The sequence below is a fragment of the Pseudopodoces humilis genome, chromosome 6 (genome assembly GCF_049639895.1).
Source record: "Pseudopodoces humilis isolate 2021_Gansu_Grassland_sample_001 chromosome 6, ASM4963989v1, whole genome shotgun sequence".
Classification (NCBI taxonomy): Eukaryota; Metazoa; Chordata; class Aves; order Passeriformes; family Paridae; genus Pseudopodoces; species Pseudopodoces humilis.
This window is the reverse complement of record NC_142205.1, coordinates 42,257,941-42,278,324: the sequence shown is the minus strand read 5'-3', so window position 1 is coordinate 42,278,324 and position 20,384 is coordinate 42,257,941. Positions and strand designations below refer to the sequence as shown.

General features: G+C 39.8%; 1 protein-coding gene across 1 annotated transcript in view; it reads right to left on the bottom strand.

Moving 5' to 3' along the window:
- The window catches only part of DCHS2 (dachsous cadherin-related 2), a 107,671-nt gene that overhangs the window by 20,323 nt on the left and 66,964 nt on the right, over nucleotides 1-20,384 (bottom strand). The window contains exons 6-13 of the mRNA XM_088056987.1: nucleotides 18,983-19,287; nucleotides 18,626-18,725; nucleotides 13,058-13,215; nucleotides 10,980-11,814; nucleotides 9,808-10,047; nucleotides 4,316-4,450; nucleotides 3,863-4,072; nucleotides 1,778-2,635 (exon numbers count right to left, since the gene is read on the bottom strand). Coding sequence (XP_087913113.1) covers nucleotides 1,778-2,635; nucleotides 3,863-4,072; nucleotides 4,316-4,450; nucleotides 9,808-10,047; nucleotides 10,980-11,814; nucleotides 13,058-13,215; nucleotides 18,626-18,725; nucleotides 18,983-19,287 — 2,841 coding nt within the window. The remainder of the gene's footprint in view (nucleotides 1-1,777; nucleotides 2,636-3,862; nucleotides 4,073-4,315; nucleotides 4,451-9,807; nucleotides 10,048-10,979; nucleotides 11,815-13,057; nucleotides 13,216-18,625; nucleotides 18,726-18,982; nucleotides 19,288-20,384) is intronic.

Below are 20,384 nucleotides of genomic sequence, written 5' to 3'. Positions count from 1 at the left end.
TTATTCACATTTTTTATTCTTTTTAAAATAAACGTAGTGTTTTTCCCCTCCATCAGTTAAGGCAGAAATAAAACTATGAAGAGAAGCCACATTTATTAATACCAGTTCTACAAATAATCAGTATGTAACATAAATCTTCCCTGGACTGAATACACTGGTACTATTCACATTCATAGGGGTCCCAGGATCACTTCTATCCTATAAGCTAACTTCTATGAGAATATTAATTACAATCATGCTTTTCTTCCCCACTGAAATGTAAAATATTTGATATTTATTTATGCTTATGAAAAAAGGAAAATAGTATAAACATAGACAAACAGTATTACTATTTGGTAAAATCTCTTATACTCTTAAAAGAATTTGATCTTCTTAGCAAATATAAGTATTATTAAACACAAACTAACATTTTGTGATCAAACCCTCCTGTTTACCCTGAAGCTTTGCTAAATTTCCTTTAATCAAAACAACTTAAATTGAATCTTAATTACATTTCTATAGATTGAATGGCAAAACACAATCGCATTCTGATACCGCGGTTCCTTGGGGCATTTCTGTAATTTCAGGCTGGCTTTTCTAGCCTGACCCAGGAGCACATCTACACTTAAAAAAAATCTAGGATCAGAGCAGTTTATCTACTGCCATGCATCTCTCATCTTTATTTTCTTTCATTAAATGTAACAATTTGAAAATTTGGCTTGTAGTCCCAAACAAGCACAGAGGAAGGAATGGCTGAATAACCACAGCAGTAATTACTGCTACAGCAATCTTCACCCTTCATTCTCTCTTCTGTTTGCAATCATCCAAGAATATTGATTGATTTTCCAAAATTACTAACACATTTCTTATTTACTGATTCATAATCCAATACACAGGCTGTTACTCAAGATCTATGAATCCCCTAGTTTCACAAAATCCTTAGGATATAAAGGAACACTGTTTTTGTTTTACTGAGGGAAGTTTGACTTGTTCAAGGTTCAAGGTGAATCTCATAACCTGTTTGAATTGAGAATATAGTGCAAGTCAGATCTCTAAATGCATCTGGCCAATTAAATAGTGAGAATTGTGGACAGAAATATGTGAAAGGCATTCCTAACCAGGACAAAACTAATCCCTGATGCAGGAGAAGACACCACATTTAATTGGCTGGAGGAATAACTACCAAGGTTCTTTGAATGATAAAAAATAGAGCAGTAATTCTCATCAATACCCAGAATGAATCCAAATAAATCTGTAAGCATCTTGTGACTGAAGCTGGTTTGTCTATAGGTAGCATTCCATAATGCAGTCTCTACCTAGAGAGAGACTGTACAAGCCTGTCCAAGTGACCATGTACCAATAGCCTCTGACCTTCTCTATCCCATCCTACTCCTCTTTCTCCTTCTTCTGCAAAGCCCAAAACTTCAGTAAGGTATTTCTGAAAGCTACTACAGTTTGTGAAGGGTATTGTGAAAACAAGAAACGACAGGTTGCAACTGGTTCCCAACACCCAGCTCATCTGAGCTGGTGTGCACTGCCCAGTGAAACAGCAAGTAAATGCTGTCCACCCATCATTAAAGTGATTTTGCTAAATGAATGTACCCACTGATGATTAGATAATGCCTCCTCCATTACATCTTTCTCATGCTGGTGGACTGGAAAGGGGCAAACGGGTATTGACTACATCCACATTAACTTTTCCCTGCTACTGCACAGAAAATAAAAGTTTCCCTATACATTACATCATTCCAAAAGGAAGGGAGATTGGTGACTCCAAGAAGAAGGATTTCACACCCACCTGCTGCACTGTTCTCAGGCACACTTGCTTCGTACAGGCTGCGGCTGAATGAGATCACCTCCTCTTGCTCTTCTGTAAAGATAATGACCACAGCTGTAGCTGTTCGAGGTGCAATGCCTTGATCTGAAGCTGTCACTAGCAGCTGGGTACTGAAGTCCTTGGTAGCCAAGGGCTCCCGAAGAATGATGTCACCTGTCTTCATATCGATCTGAAACATAGTTTCTGCCATCATCAAATTAAAAACAATAGCTCCATTTGATCCCAGATCCACATCCTCTGCTCTCACAGTGGCTACTGTCTCATTCACAGCAGTTTCAGCAGGAACAAAGACCCTGACAGGATTCTGCAAAAAAATGGGATCGTTGTCATTGACATCATCAACATGCACCACAACACTGACAGTGGTGCTCCTTGGAAAATGGGTGCTACGGTCACTTGCCACAGCCCTAAACGTGTACTGGGACTTGGTCTCCCGGTCCAGTGCCTTTGTAGTAACGATGGATCCTGTGACACTGTCAATCGCAAATGCTCCATAGGTGTCATCAATGAGGGAGTACATAACTTCACCATTTAGGCCAGCATCTTCATCAGAAGCAGAGAGGTCCAGGATGGCTGAGCCTTCCTCCAGGTCTTCTGTCACAGAGATTTGATAGCGGGTCTTTGCAAACAACGGGCTGTGGTCATTTTCATCCAATACTGTTAGATAGAGCTGTGCAGTGGAGCTTCTCGAGGGACTGCCTAGGTCATGGCACTCAATTACAAGAGTGAAATTGCTGATATCTTCTCTGTCTAAGCTACGAGTGAACAGCAGCTTTCCCGACGTGTTATTTAGTGTGAAGTACTCTCCAACATTTCCACCTTTCAAACGCATAAAAAAAATGAAATTATCACAAACAACTACTTTAAAAAAGAACCCCTCGTGAATGCTCAATGCAATAACAAGGTCCAATTGCTGATACAGCTGGTGTGCTCACGTGCCTTTCATATATTTTGTTTCTCATACAAATTAAAACCTGTATTTCATTGAAATCAGTGAGTGGCAATGAAAGCAAATGCAGAATGTCATATCAATTTACAGACTGGCTATTTGGACAAATGCATATCCTTTTTTCCCAAACCAGCTCAACCTTATAAAAGCTCATGTATCTATGCTGCTCCATGAAGCGACCTCTTCCCAACCTTAGTTACAAATTCCAAAAATCTATAAAGCATTGCTGTCAATTGTAATTGCTTGCTCCTCATTCTCTTCTACAAACCTATCTCTTGGAATTCAAGAGTTGTGCAAGATCGTGATTTGGGGGCACTGGGAATAAATATAAAGCAGTCAACTGAAAAGTCAGCATCTTTAGTAACAGTGAACAGCATACATACTTTATAACATGTAGAATGACCAAAGGTAACTAAATTAAATGTCACAGAAGATCACAACATTAAAACCTAGAAAGGAATTCATAACTGTTTCTTCAAAGAAAAGTATGGTGGTTTATACCACAGTAGCTCTCTGCCTCCATTTGAACTACTGCTAAGAGCCACAAACCAAAGTAAGCACAGCAAACTTTTATGTGCCCAAAGATACTACAGGAGGTCTAGAACAGCTATGGAGCTTACATTGGCATAGTGGACACAGGGAGAGTTTGGCAAGATGGAAGCCAAGTATGACATTACTAATTGCTGGGTGAAAGAAGCTCTCATGAAATAAAATTCAATAAATAGCATTAAATAAATTTAAATTAATTCTTGCGTATATTTTCATGGGCATATTTACATACAGACTTCTACAAATATAACAGAAAGGACAAAATTATGCCTTCATGATTAATGTCTCGTTCCAGCATTTGGTTATTTCTTTTGTTTTTCTCTTCTGCACTATTTCAAATCTAGAAAGCAGAATGAAAGTTTGCCTGGGAGATGCTTATTAGTGCTGACAAAAGGGTGAAAGATCTCCTCTCTTTTCCACATTAAAGAAGCATGTAGACAAGATGGGAGCTAGGGAAGCTTGGTAAAGTCAAGACTAGTCTAAAACTTGGATGCTGCTGTTTATATATTCCCTGATCTATGCTAACAAAATGATGAAATGTAACTTACCAATTATTTTATATCTTAGAGCTCCATTATTGCCAGCATCCATATCTACGGCCCGGATAATGTAAACAACAGAAGGCTGTTGGTTCTCTGGAATAAAGATCTCAGAGGGAGGAAGAAGAAATGTGGGAGAGTGATCATTTTCATCCAGTACTGTGCAGATTACTGTCACTGTGCTTGACAGCGACGGGGTTCCACTGTCCCGAACCAAAACTAAGATCAATAAAAAGAAAGTAAATATCATCCAGTGGTTGTGGGTGCAACAATAGATTTCTTTAATAATATCAGAGCAGGAGAGTTATTTGTGCTATGCAAAAAGCATATGCTCTTCTGTACTGGAAAATCTTCCCACTTGCATCTAATTCAGAAGGCATGAAAGAAGTAATGCTGATAGTAACACCTCAGTCACTCTCACTTCCCACTCTAGAGGCATTCATAGATATTTCACACTCCTACCTTTAATACTGAAAACCTCCTGAGTTTCCCTGTCCAGTGATGCAGCCGTTACAAGTTCTCCACTGACCGAGTTCATCTTGAATTTCTCATAACCAGCTCCTGGTAAGATTTCATACTGAAGCAAGGAATTCAGCCCTTTAAAACAGAGTGGAAGTCCTAGTAAAACACAGCAATTCTCCTCATAGTCAGGTGTATTTATTTGTCTCTTTCTTCTCCCTCCAAGTTCTTCTGAATGACAATTCCATACAGTTCCTGATTAGACCTACTAAATGTATATAGTGAAGGAATATTAGCCTTCCCATCTTTCTCTAGGAAACAGGCTAAAACTGTACAAGCTTTTAGAAACCTTTCTTTCAAAGTTGCCGATCTTAGCTGAACAGGAAATGAGGTTGAACATTCTTACCTATTATGGTTGTAAGATAATTCCTTTCATACTTCTTCTAGTTTCAACATTCTCCCAAGTAAGGTATAATGTCATCTCCATCACACTTATTACCTTTAGTGAGCTTAATCCTACGTTATACCCGAAGGGACTACTGTGCCCTTATTTTTTTGAAAATTTTCCTACATTCCATTCAACCATTCTGTGTTTTTCCCACCAAGAATTAGTCCTTCAGTAGGGCAGGGACAGTTGGTACCCCTGGAAAATGACATGACACTTCTAGTCATATGTCGTGGTTTTAAACCAATAACTAAGAAAATTACTTATTTCTTGCTGTGAGATATGGATTAGAACAAGAGCAAAACAGGCATAAAACTTAAAAGGGAAAAAAAAAGAAAGTTTATTGACAAACTACAATAGGAACACCAGAATAAACTTCTAGAAAAACCTTTTCATCCCCTGACTACCCACTATTCCCTTGTTCACATGACAAAAGAGACAAAACCTTTGGAACTTTGATGGTTAAAACAGTCCCAATTCTTGCTACAGTCTTTTCACCAGTCTTTATAGAGAAACAGAAGTTTCTTCCTGTTAATTTATGGAGTTTCTCACAAGAAAAACTATTTTTCTTAGAGTTTTCCATTGCTCTAATGTTAGCTGCCCAGAGCTGCTGTTATTAGAGCCCACTCCTCCCATTTTCACATCCCAAGTGTGTATGGGCCATGAGTCTAGGGATGGGATTTTTAAGGATAAGTTATTCAAAGGCAAAAAGTCTTCTTCATCTGTTTCCGTGAGCTTCACTAGAAAACAGTTTTCTCATTGCCTCTCAAGGCTTCAAATTCCAGCACTTCACTGTGCCATAATTACTCTACTTTTTACTCAAAATTTACACTTTGAACACTCTATTCCTCCCTATATACTGTCATGAATTAAAGGAGCGTTTTCAAGACCTTATTGTCCATTTCCATAGTTTTAACAGAAAGATATTTCAGCTTAATTAAAGCATCTTCTTAATTCTCTACCTTTTCTTTCCCGTCACTAGTAGTTTATAAAGTCTCTTTTCATGTTGATCACTCTCTTTTCTCTGTCTGGATAAAAAGATTAATCCGCAAGTCTCATCTGGGAAATGAAAGAGTTAAAATCTTGCCCAGGCTGTTGTAGGTAGTTCTGTGGCCTCGGCCGGTGCAGGAGCTGGAGCCGTCTGCGATGGAAAGTTCCTCATGGCTGCCCTGGAGAGTGTAGGCGCCGCGCCCAGCCCGCTGCAGGCCCAGAGCCCTCTCTCCTTCTTCACTCAGCAGTCTCCAGTGAATCCAGCCACAGCAAAAAAACCTGCAGCCGAGCCAGAGATCGGCTCGGCCCGGCCCAGCCAGAGCCCGGAGAAAACCCCCTCCACAGGGCCCGCATCCCCCGGCCGGGAGACGCTGGGCCCAGCCCAGTCCCCGCCCGGCCGCATGGCCTGGGCAGGGAGCGGGAAGCCTGGGGCTCTGCCGCCCTTCACAGCCAGGAAACAAAGAGAACCAAGAGAGCTCTGGTTTTACACTTTAAGGTAGGGTTCACAAGTTGATCCCACTTTTCAATGGCCTAAACTGCTGTCAATTCTCAGCAATGACCGATAATTGGTCAGGAGAAAAGACGCCAGGCAGATCCCAGCAACTTAAACTTTCTTAAAGGTAAAGTAACTCCATGACATCATATGAGAACTCCTATTCAATGTCAAACACTGCCTGCCTGTTCTCATCTGCTGCAGTCAAGCACAAGACAATATGCATTGGAGTTGATGGAGAAACACCCACATGAGAGAAGAAACAGAGCCTACAGTATTTAACATACTACACTTTATTTGCCTTGCTATTTGAATAGCTTTATTAAGTGGCTGACAGTGCTACTGAAATCTGATTCAGAGAATTACTTCTGTAAATGCATGCACACCTAAACTAAGTCAAGGGAGGGACATACTCATACAATACACAGCAGGAGGAAAAATGACTTACAGAAATCCTTTCATCTTTACAGAAGGAAGAAAAATCACATCAGTGAGGATAATCAATGTGAATGTCTTCAGAGTCTTAGGTTACTAATATATATTTCTCTGATCTGCCCATATCAGATAACATTCAACTAAATTTTAAAATTTGCCTGCATTTATCTATCCTTTATCACCAATATGCTACAGATGGGAAAAAAAGAGACACAAAACTGCAGGTCTAATACTATTAGCTTCTTGCTTCCTGCAGTTGAGCTGCTTCAACCCAGTGCCTTCTCTGGCAGGTTCCACAATGGACACTATTCACAACCAGTTCTGAAAAAACATGGGTGCCATCCAAGTTGACTACTCACAATGCTGAAGTTAAAAGTTTTAACCCTTAAAGAACACAGATGTGTGACATCTTAACTACATTTATTTACCAAGCATTTACTGACTCCTTTCCCATATCCAACTGCTAGGAGTGTAAGGTAGCATTAGGGAAAAGCTGCACAGCCTGCCCAAGAGAGGAAGCACAGCACACACACCCCACCACAGCACAGCAGCTAACACATCTGCACTCAATCCAACCTGCTGTTTAATTTTTCAGTAGCACTGGTCAAGTTTTAGGGGCTGAAATTACAAACTGAAACAAAAAATGTCCCCCCTGCCCCAAATCCAGATGCAAGTCACATCTTTATAGGAATTTACAATAATGTCTAATGAATGGCAGTAAACCTTGTCTCATAACTCCAAGTCAATGGTTACTATTGACCTTTAAAGATTTTTCTCCTAAGGCTCCAGACATACCTACTGAACCACAGAGGTGCACATCAGCTTAAAAAGAGACCTTACCAAATGCTGGTCCAGTTCTTCTGCTAAGACTTACCTCAAGAAAAAACCCTGACCTACCTTAAATAGGCTGCTGGAATCTTTGCTTTCCCATGCTTATTTTTCCAACATGCATATTTTCCAACGTTAACGTATTTTACACTTGCCCTTAGTGATGTTGAGCTGTCAGATGTCAGCTGGGTGGGGGTGAGGGCATGGAGGGCTCCCTAAAGGCTCCCAAAGTCAAGCAACATAGAGATGTAGTAAGTGCAGGTGTCGTAATGTGCAGGGAGGAGGTAGCTGAACAAAAGGTTTCAGGGATATTCATGTGAAAGAAAACCATTCCAAAGTCAGAAATTTTACTTGTGATTTCCCCCCAAAAAGACCCCCTTCCAGTCACAGAGAATAAAGTAGAAAGGAAAAATAAAACAAAAGGTTGATAACGACTGGTTCCTCCCAGTGGTGACTCAGGGAACATATGAAATGAATAAAAAAGTGTGATGAGAGAAAGTGCTCCACTGACACTATGCAAATATTACTGGGATGTGAACTGCAATTTGAAGAGTGTAAAAATAAATACATGATGTGAAAGCAAAAAAAAGAACACCTTGACAGGAGTCATCTTATTCAAAAATTGTGTTCCAAAAACATAAGAAAAGTGAGTAGCATTATATTTATATGATTCCTATATAAATCACATTTTCTTACATTATGAATATCATTTCAATATTAATTTGAAACAAGACTATTACACACCAATGCCATGGAGCCAAATCATGCAAATGTGAGAAAAAGACTCAACAGAAGGTCTGTGGTTACTGGAAATTGTACTTAAAAATAATAGCAGGAAGGAACCATCAGCCACAACAGTGCTCCAGCCCAAAGTGTCTGCACAGGCAGGCACACACTGTGCCACCCAGTATACTTGGAATGCCCTCCCTCTCCACCCTGCCAAGCCACCCTGACGCCCTCCCACTAACTGCTCTGGAAATTTCCTTTCTGCTGTATTTCCCACAAGATGTGAAAAAATGTAAGGGATGGAAAAGGAAGGAGAAGAATTCAAGCAAATTCTCAGTTGTCTCCTTTATCTTCCAAACCTTTCTTCAAGTATCACCTTTTTTTGTGACACACAAAAGAAAGAAAATACTTGGAAGAGTGAGATACAGAGGCAGACTGCAGTATAGCTCAGCTGTTATGGAGATCATAACAGACAGGAATACCTACCCATTCCTAATTTCTAAATACTTTACATACTTGTGGGGAAATGTCTTTTCTATATAATACCTCTACTGAGTTCACATCAGCTTTTTGTAATCAACATGTGCTCTACATTAAAATTACAAATCTTACTGAATACAGAAGATTATTTTGCTAACAAATTCCATTATCTGCTTTTAGGATAGCATAGTCTTACACAGTTCTAAAGAAAGTACAAAAAGTGAACCTACAGTTAAAATTAAGTCATTCAAAGAGTTGAGACTACCCTTGGGCCAAAGACAGCAGTATTGTAATATTTAACTCTCTTTCCAGATTTTATTATTTATCACACAGACCTTGTATAACTGCTCCTGCATATGGACTATCTGTAACATCATATGCTATGCATTTTGGACACCTCAAAAGAACAGGCAATCAAAGAACTGGAGGGAATTTTTTATTGCTTAGCAGACTTTCTCATTTCTCAAGGACTCTATGTAGTCCTTACATGTGATTCACTGAGGAGATGAACCATACCCACATCTTATTCATACATTCTGCGTATTTTTGAAAAGCAATGCATTAAAACTCCTTAGCAGGTAAAGGCCTACTTAAACCCGGAACAGCTTCCACTATGCCTTCACAAGCTGGAAAATCTTGGATGACAGTGCCCCTCTCTGGTCAGAAGAGATGAGTGCATATTTGCCGGTTCTTACAAAACCAGGACTCTTGACTAGTGATCTGCTTTAAAACTATCCAAAATGCTCTGATTAAAAGCGACAAAATGTTCAGATATTAACTTGGAGTTGAATATTCTTCCCTGATTTATAACCAGAATATGTTGGCTTTCTTCACATGAAACCTATAGTATGCTGTGTCACTCAAGAACACATTTTAAATTTAATATACTCATCAGAGCTGAAGCTATCCTGGAGTGCAAGTCACAATACCTCCAAGCTCCAATTAAAGGTTGTGATTCTGAACCAAAACTCATATTTTTAAACTCAAAAATTATACCTTACCTTGGGAAAAGCACAACAGCTGTACACACAAGGCATAAAGCTTGGATTGGTGTACTATGGTCCACAAGTAAATAACTATCAAAAGGACACAAATTACCTGCATCTTGGTCCACAGCCTCCACTCTTATGACAAACTCCCCTGGATCTCGGTTTTCATGAACAGCAGTCTCATAAAGTTGCTTCAGAAATACTGGGGTCCCATCGTTCACATCAAGAACGACAACAGTTAGAACTTGTGTGGCAGAGAGAGCTGGGCTGCCATCATCAAGAGCTATGAGTGTCAAACTGTAGCGCTCCTGAACCTCATGGTCTAGAAACTGGGCTGTAGTTAAGAGTCCTAATTTAAAGAAAAAAGGTTTTAAAAAAGTATTCTGCTCCAGGTTAAGATCCTAGCTGTTCCAGCACTCACAGCTTCAATGCAGCATTACCACCACTGCTGCAAGGTATCCAGACTTTGCAGTCATTCATTACCTGTGATTCCCTCTACAGTGCTAATTAGCCCAGAAATACTGCCTTTGGCATCCAGAGAAATTTGGATTAATGGAAAATTCAAGTGAAGCTCAGACATTGCTTATTACTTAACTTTGGGCTTAACTTTTTAACTTTATTTAACTTAAATGTTTGTCTTCTTTTGCACATAAGTTATGCAGTTAGGAGCTCTATAAATCAGTGTCAGCTGCATCATGTAATGGATTCAAAATCAGAAAAAGAACCAGAAAATATTACAACTATTAAGGTGGTATTTGCATTGTGAGAACATAGTATAATAGTTAGAAACCAGAGAATTTCAGGGGACTGAAGAATGAAATTCATTAGCACTTTGAGCCACCACTGAACACATTCCACCCACAGTGTAATGCAAACTCCTTGATCTCAACTTTGCCTTTCCTCATGAGTACATATCATAACATACGTGTTTACGTGCTTTAAGTATGCATCATTCCAAAATCAGAATGAAGTATTTCACTGCACCCATTTTCTTCCCACCTTCCTTAATGCACTATTGGAAGATGCCCCAGTACACCTACACAACACAGTAACAGTGTTATGCCAAAATCTTTGAGCTGAGTCTCACAGAGCTTGACCACTGTGTGCTGTACTGCCCTGTTTGTATAGTGCTCTGCCCAAGGCAATCACCCCTGAGGACAGTAAGTCACCTGGGCAGAGTGCCACACTAATGTGGTATTTCACTATTGCATGGTATGCACTCCCAAATGTTACTGTGAAAATCACAACACAAGAAACCCCAGAGAAGAGAAGTTGCAGTACCTGTGATTTTATCCAGTACAAATGCTTTGTTTTCATTGCCTGAAAGAATGTGATATGTTACTTGTCCATTTCTTCCCTCATCTGGATCCTTTGCAATTATGTGGTGTACAAGGTAGCCCACCTCCACATCCTCCAGGACATAGGAAACAGGCGAAGACATAAAACTGGGAGTGTTGTCATTGATATCTAAAATAACAATTTTCACAGCCAGGGAATCCAGCCGACGATCAGTCAAATTTATTGCCTGGTCTTCTGCAAACACCGTTAAGATCACAGAATGAGTAGTCTCCCTGTCTAGTGGAGAAGCTGTGGTCAAGGTGCCATACAAAGGGTGAATAAGAAATGGATTTTCACCCATGTCACTAATTTCTAAGGAGTACTCTATTCTGCTGTTCAGAAAACTGCCATCTCCATCCTTTGCATTGAATGTGTAAACCAGAGTGCCAAGAGGTACATTTTCTTCTATGCCAATCACCACAAAGTCATCCTGAAAATATGGAGAATGATCATTCTTATCTTCCACATCAATACTTAGAAGGACAGTGCTATTTTGTGGGGGATTATTACAATCCTTTATAATAACTTGCAAAAGAAAGTGTGAATCTGTTTCATAGTCAAGCTCCTTAGAAAGATAAAGGTCTCCTGTCAAGCTGTCTATTTCAAAATGAACATTATCATCTTCAGCAATACTGAAATGCAGTTTCCTGTTAAGTGCCAGATGGTTAAACGGTGCCTTCAGAGAATCCAACACTTGTGCAGGTTTAAAATTTTCAGGTATGACTAAGTGCTTGAAGTCTTGAGAGAAGCCAGATCTCCCACTGGGAAGTGGGATCACCTGCAACCAAAACATAAAGTTGAATATTTAATATAAATTGAATTTTAATGTAAAACTGCAAGGTTTTCCCACTGTAATTATGAATATTGCAATGTGTAGTGGACTGACCCTGACTGGATGCCAGGTACCAGCAAAGCTGCTTTCTCACTCCCCTTTGCCACTGGACAGGGGACAGAAAACATAATAAAGGTTCATGAGCTGAGTTAAGGGCAAGGACAGATCACTCAGCAAATACGACGACAGCCAGAACAGACTAGAATTAGAGATATTAACTGAAGTTACTGCTAACAAAATCGGAGCAGGATAATGAGAAGTAAAATATGACCTTAAAAGCACACCTTCCCTCCCACCCCTCCCTCCTTCCCAGCTCTACCTGCTCCTCCAGGGGTGCAGGGAGACAGGGAATGAGGGTTACGTTCAGTTCATCACCCATTGCTCAGGGAGAGGATTCCTTTAACTCTCTTTAACTGTGGGAACAGCATTTGCCTTGCCTGGACCAAAGCATGTTACTACAAGCTATCCAAAATTAACCATCTTTAGGGTGAGTTGAAAAGCGCAGCCTCAATGACATTCAGCCTCTGACAGAGGAGTGCACAGGTGGCCTGGACAAAACAGCCCCACTGTGGCTCCACGAGCTGCAGGTGGCTTGCTATGGAATAATCACATGCTGCATTTCACACTCCCATGAAGAGCAGCCCTGTATAAACCAGCACAGAGAAATGAGATATCCTTATACCAGGTTATAGAGACAGAATTCAGAAAAGAGAGAAACTTACTGCAGAAAACAAAAAAGTCTACTTTCTTCTCCACTTCCAGCCCCACTTGATATTTATTTTTCTTTCTACCTACCTGAATATTTTCATCTTATTTTCCAGTGTTTCAAATGATCAATGATTTCCAATCATTTCCAATTTCCAACGATTCTAATGCACAAGCATCATCTATTTGCAAGATGATTCAGAATGCTGTTGAGCATTCTTAAATCAAAAAGAGTCTGCCCTCTCATTTCCTGTCTCAACAGAAAAACAGCTAAGGAAAATTACCATATGACAAGGTGCTTACAATTTTTAACTTCTTCCTTTTTTCAGTTTATTTCCAAACCTTCTTCCAAAATTGTTTTTCTTCCCCTGAAATAAACTAAGCATTTAACATAATTGTTCTATCTATCTATCTATCTATCTATCTATCTATCTATCTATCTATCTATCTATCTATCTATCTATCGTACAGTGCAAATAAGTACCTGGATGTAAACAGCAGTATGTCCTTGAAGCGAAGGCATCCCCTGGTCCTTGGCTGTGACTGTCATTCTGTAGTCGGATCTCTCAGCATGTGACAGAGGCTGGGTTGTTCTTAACTCTCCACTGACAGCATCAATCTGGAAGTATCCTATATCCCCTTCTGTGGGGTAAAAATGGATATGCGTTATTGCAAATCAGTAACAGCTTGCCTCCATAGTACTGAACACTGAAATGAACAGTGAAAAAGAATAGGACCCAGAAGGAAAGGAACCTGCTGCACTCATTTGGATCTCTCTGGCTTGTTTGGTTCACCTCCTCTTCTTTCATTGAGTACACAGTTATTATAAATCACTTAATGTGAATTGAGAAAAACATGGAGAGAAACTCCATAGAGTACTAAAGCAACTGCCCAGTTTCATACCAACTTTACTCACACCAGTGATGTGTGCATCAGGAGGGCAACAGATAGCCCAGGACTGGTCTTCCTATTTCTAACCTTGGCAGACAGGGCCAGAGAAAGAATTAAGTAAATTAAGAATTAGTTAGTCTCCAAACTGACACGAAGGGTCAAGTATCTCCTGTGAGTTGAAGAATATGGGACCAGCAAAGAGCACTGTTGACCCCTATGATACACCTTGACTGCAGCGATGCCACCTGCCCTGCTTGTGCTCTGCCAGCAGCCAGCTGGGGACAGCTGCAATCTTACAGTAAGCTGTTGCAGGGCAACATGTGAATGTTGGAAATTATATCTTTCATCAAGGACTGGTGGCACCCTAATAAGTGGCTTTTAATAAAAGTTATTACTTGCAGCCACACCATTTGAGAGTTGCAAAGAATACTTTTACCAGAGATGAATAAATAGCTCTTCATGACTTAGAATCACAGAATAATTTAAGCTGAAAAATATCCTTAAGATCAAGCAGATGATCTTTAACTCAACACAGCCAAGTTCACTAAACCATATCCCTAAGTACCATGTCTAGGTGTCTTTTAAATAACTCTGAGGAAGGTGACTCTACCACCTCCCTGGGCAGTCTGTTCCAACGTTTGACAAACTATTAAGTAAAGGAATTTTTCCTAATATCCAATTTAAACCTCCCCTGGGAAAAGAGACTGACACATAGCTCCCCCATTTTTAAGAAATGGAATACAAATTACTTTCAAATTTTAGTAAAATGGGAAAGTATCCATTACTTTGTATTCATCACCAGAAACAGGAAAAATCACAATTGTTATAAGTACTTCTCTCTTAGAATACTATCCAAACAGATTTCTGTTATGTGAATTTTTAATAAGGTGTGCTAGGGGGTTAAATAAAGCCATGCACCGTAACAGCTGCTATTATAGTAAGCAACTGTGGTAAAAATAAATTCAGTGCAGATGCCGTACAGAAAACACACATAAAGAACTGTATTTCCATAAGCACCTAAGTAAGCATGAAGTTGTTTACATTCTCCAAATTTGAACATCCAAATTAGTTAACTGCACATATAGATAGTTCACTTTTGTATCCAATTATACCACCTGCATCTGTAAAATATTTGCACCTGTAACATTTGAAGGAAAAAACCACTCAGCAAACTAGTTAGAAAACTGGGTTTTCACAACCAACAAATAAGATTTTTTTCAATATTGTTCTGCTATTTTTTTCATGAATATAGCTTTCTAATTCTCCATCAGTCCCTCCTGGGATGAGTCTTGCTGTCTGGAACATTAACAAGGAAATTGCTAACAAAAGGAAACAATATATAGAGACAATTATATTGAATGAGACAGTCTTGCATTTTGCATTTTCCATGGTAGTTTCAAAATATTAATGCTGCTATATTACTGTTTTCATAAATAGCTTTTGGTTTACTTTCCTGGTGTACATCCCAACAATACGTCTACAGTCACAGATCTGCTATTTTGTTTTGTTCCATATAATGTTTCATGACAGAAAATCCCAGCTAAGCAAAAGTCACAGGAGATATGAGAAACAGAACATATAATGTGAATTGCATGGATATATTTTCAGTATTTTGCTAAAACCTACACTTACACTAAAATTCAAATATTGCACGAAATAGTTTTGTGCATATTTTGGTGGCAATAAAAGTAACAAAAAAAACCCTAAAAATATTGGAAAGAGACATTATATAGAAGAAAAACCCGTTGGGACTTCCATTTTATAAGTGCTTTGCATTTTCTTTTTTTTTATCTGGTACCACACTATAAGGACAGTTAAACCTGAAATGCCCCATATCTATTTTCTGGTATTTTTATCAAACTATTTTAAAAATGTATTCTAAGTATAACCATTTGAATGAAAGCCAGAAAAAACTTTTACACTGAGAAAAAAGTTTAACACTTATCCAGCATGTCAGTCATTGTTCTGAAAGCTCATGCTCCCTGCATTTGCAAAAAACATTTCCTTAGCTCTCATCTCCATAAGTCACCTGAATTAGACAACTGCTGCTTATATCATATACACCCTAAATGTGTCCTTTTGTGTCTGAGGAGAAAAGGAAGAAAGTATATGAGAAATGGATAAGAAATAAGGAAACTGGAAAGAGCAGATGAAGCATGGAACAGAAAAAAATTGAATCTCTCAATACCTAGACCCTAATGGCCTCAGTCTCTCTTGAACTTGCAAAAGTAACCTGGCAATAAATAAATATATTTTTACAATTAATTTTTTCATCTCTGCCTTGTCCCACCTGTTGGCTAGACTTTCATTTACATGAGGTTCTCCAAAACTCAGACACTCTCTCAGCTCTGTGCTCTCAAAGATGATCACAGAAACTGTGATATAAAAAAAAACAAAACAAAAAAACCCAAAAAAAAAACCACCAAGCAATGTGTTACTGTGAACTCTGGCTGGCTGAACATTCGGGCCTTACAGAAACTGGCATTTAGGCAAAATGGCCCAGAGAGCAGACACAAAATAGCACTAGAGATTTCTCAGAGATTAGTGACCTCAGCACTATATTTTTACCTCATTTCTTGAACAACTGTTTCTTTCCTAGGTGTTAAAATACTTAGTGCCCTGACCATGTCCTTTTCCTTTGAGATGATGGAAAAGTTGCTTCCCTTAACAGAAAAGAGGAAGGCAATGTCATGGCTCCCGGAGAACCTGAACATGATGAGGGCTCCTGCAGAAATGTAACCCTCTGCAGGTCTAGGAATGCTCCCTGCAAGCTGCTTGCTGCTCATTCTGGAGAACAAGGACTTCTTCATAGACACATGGACAGCACTTGCCAATTTGTGATGTTAACAGTGTAACTAGCCTTCTCTTGGCACTTGCATGGCCAAGGGCTAATGTTGCATTTACATAATTGCTCAAAATGTAACTGCAGAAGCCTCTGTCAATGCTAGTCTTAACACACAAAGCACTAGTTCCAGATGCCCTACAAATATACATTAATTTCTGTTATAAATGCTATACTACACCCTATTGATAGTCATAAAGAAGACCAGGCAAACCACTTTCCTACTGTCAGCATCACTACAGAATAAACACTACACACAGCTGGGATTAACCTCCCTCTGAATTACTGATAACAGAGAAGTGGAGGTAGGGTCATGTGACCACCCACTTCCATATACATACATTATAATAGGATGATTTGCTTTGATTTTCTAGGGAGAGGAAGGGGCATTTTGAAGGAAACACTTCCCTGTAACCTAAAATTCGCCTGGTATGTAAACCTCATAGTTCTTTTACAGATTTTTGCTCATGTATTTTGTTGTCATTTGTCATTAACATTCCTGCACAGCTTAATATACTGCTGCTATCTTGACATTTCTTTAACATCTCAAGAATATTAAAAATTACCCAGCAACATTTACAAGCTTAACAGCTGGCACTTTCAGCTCTTCATCTTGTGGCAGTCCCACGACTGAAGAATAGAGCACTGGTCTGCATGGAGTTCCCCAATTAACCTGCTGTCTCTCAGTTTAACAAATATGGCTGTAAATCAGATCATATTTCTTCTTCATCTTTAAGTACTGAACAATGTCCCAGAACTAGAAAATACTATTTTAAATATAAACCAGGCAAAAACTTCACCATGAAACAGAAGACCAGATGTTAAAGGCTGTGAGCCAACTAACAACAACAAAAATTAGTATCAGAGAAACTCAGCTGTTTCTGGATTTGTTTATCAGGAAAATATCTAGTTCCAAGGCTGGGAAGGATTTTTTAGTGGTTTTTCAATTTGGAAGGGGGGGGAAGCTGGGTGTGTGTTTGCTGCTGTTTTTATCCTTTTGTTCTTTCCAGAGACAGCTTTTGCAAGACCAGTCATATTTTGTGTAGCTAGTCATTTTTATAATTTGGACTCTTTCTTTCTCCTTTCTGGGGCTCTACAGTGAAGTCAGTAAGAAAATCCAATGTGCTGTTTGAAGGAAGGGGATATAGTTAGATACATGAACAGGCCATGAACAGGCCAAGACCCCTGAAAAACACTTCCTGTATTGCTTGGCCATCACTCTTCGAACAAAGGGTTGCACACTACTCATTCCCTTTTTCACAAGGGGGATCTTTTTTGTGCAAAATATTCTTACTCACAATGTCACAAAGTCTAAGACACCATCCAATTCCCTCTGGAATATAAGCAGTCATTTATATCCGAATTAAGGGAATAATGTTTTCTTGCTCTGATGAAACAGTAAGCTCTACTTGCAAATTACTATAGGTTATAAATCTCAACCTTAAAAAGTATTGATTACATTAAACTGGTAGAATAGAACATAAACCAAACAAAAAAGAAGTGGTTCTGCTCCTGGTAGCTCTTGTTTTGAAGCAATACCGAAGGAAAGCAGGAGGAACAGACCTGTCTTCCCTCCTGGTTACGGATAGAGTTCTCACTTTTATGGAAGTGTAGCAAGTGGTATGCAGCAAAACCAGACATCACATTATGTCTCCTACTGGTATTAATGCCCCAGTCCTACTCATGCTCTAATTTAGGACTGCTCTGTTATTAATTTCACTGCAAACAAAACTGGATCCTATAGCTTACCCCAGAAGTGAACTACCACATGTGGGAATTATGGGAAAAACTAAAGAACTGTTTTTAAGCAGCCATGCTATGTCAGGTTAACACAGTGCTAAGCAAAGGGTGGAACCTGAACTAAAGCCCACAAACCTCATTGTTTACTCAGATTATCTGCTGATCCCTCTGATCCCTGTCTCAGACTGTCACAAACTGTTATTTTAGCAGGAAAATTTTCAACTGGTTATGGGAAAAGGGAGAACATTTTTCCTTTAAGATATTAAACAACTGACTAAAATATTCAACTGCACAGTACAAGGTCATGGTCCTACTCTTTTCTGAGTGCTGTTTGAACAATCTCTGACCAGCCACAGAAGCAACTAAACCCCGTGAAAGATGGGGCAGAGAGCGAAGGGAGGCAAGGCAGCTGCTTGCATATCCTTAGACACTTCATAAGACACAAGATGGTGCTGATTCCTATTTACAAAGGCAGCTTTATTCAGTCAGACACAAAATAAATATGTATGATACATGGCTTTCTAAAATGCTCGTTATTTTAATGTATCTTTCTGTATTAGTAACCCTTTAAATTCTTACCTGATTCTACTGAATATAATACAACACCGTTGTTTCCAGAATCGAAGTCTTTTGCAAAGATGGTGGTAACAAGCGTCCCTGATGGCTGCCCTTCCAAAACCTGTCACCAAACAGTTTACAAATGATAAAATCTATAATTTTATAAAGTTTATAAATTATTTGCAATTATACATGGATAAAGCCAATCTTAAAACAAATCCCTTGCCATAACACGAGAGCTTAGCTGCTGCTCCATTCTCCAGTTCAGCGGTATTTACGGCAAGTGCAATGAGCATTTCTGGAGACGGTTAAACAACAGAGTTCCAGCAGCCCTCTGCCGCGGTCTGCATAGAGCGCTAACTCGAATATCTTTCCTACGGCTCGGAGGTGGGAAATGAAGCGAACAGCACTACGCCGGCGGTGTCCCCGAGAGCCGGCGGCTCTGGGAAGCCCCGCAGTTGGCGGTTCGGCCGCGGGGCGGCGCTGCCCGCGCGGTTCCCGGCGCACCTGGCGGCGCAGCGCCCCCCGCGGGAAGCGCGGCGCGTGGTCGTTGCGGTCGCGCACGGAGATGCGCACGGCGGCCGTGGCGCTGCGCCGGGGCCGGCCCGCGTCCGTCACCAGCACCCGCAGCTCGTGGTGCGCCCGCTCCTCGCGGTCCAGCGCCGCCCAGTTTATGATTTCACCTGACGGCCAAGGAAAAGGGGGGAGAAAGGGAGTTAGGCGTTTAGCGTACGCTAGCACTCATCTTAGCCCGTGCAATTATGCATTTGATTTCATGTGTAATAATGATACGTGCCCTCTGATACATCTGATCACTGACACGAAAACCTCAGCTTTTCAAACCCCGTTCTGTAGAAACATCTGTCAATAGCAATTTTGCAAATGTACTTTAGAGCCCTACGACATCTTTTACTGAACACTGGGCACCCCAGAGCAAAGGTATAAAACAGTGTGAACCAAAGTGCTGACCTTCCAAAGAAATCCATCTGGCCTTCACCGCACTTCAGGACACATAATACATGAGCACTGGGGTTTAACTGCTGACAAGGGGCATTTATTAATTATGTACATTAATCATAAACCCATATGCTCCCATACGTTCTGGTAAACCCAGCAAATAAATCTGACCAATCTTCTCCCTACTTAGCCAAATCCAATATAACCAGAGATTTGCGGTTGACCAAAGCTCATCACACAGATAACCACATGCGTTTTTTTATATCTTCTTGGTTAACTTCCAGTATTCTGTTTGCCTGTAAGCTTCCGTGAGTGTACTCAAAAGGAACCTGCTTTTATTTTGAGATTCATATAGAGAAATTCTGGGAATGCCTATTCACTCCACATGGGGACTGGACATCTGGAAATCGGAATTTTAAACAGCAGATCTTTGCTCCCTACATATCATTTTGCTAAACTGGATTATTTACAGTGCCTGTGTCCCTTGAAGGATTCCTTTCCTTTAGGCTTTCCATGCTCCGGTCTCTGGTGTTATACGGTGTACACATAACCCCTATTACTTGAGGCATTGGGGATTCACTGCAGAGTACACCCTATGCTGTGAAAAATTTCTCTCAGCCAATTCGACTTCTGTGATGCCATGTACAACACAAACTCAGTTTTGATGTTAGTTACAGAAACATTCACAAGTATTTTAAATCACTTTGTCTAATTTCATAAGTACCTTTATAGTTACTTATGGCTGATCTGTACTTTTCAACTCTACTTGATCACAGGCAAAAAAAATTACCATATGAACTACTGAAGTTATAACTTAAAACTT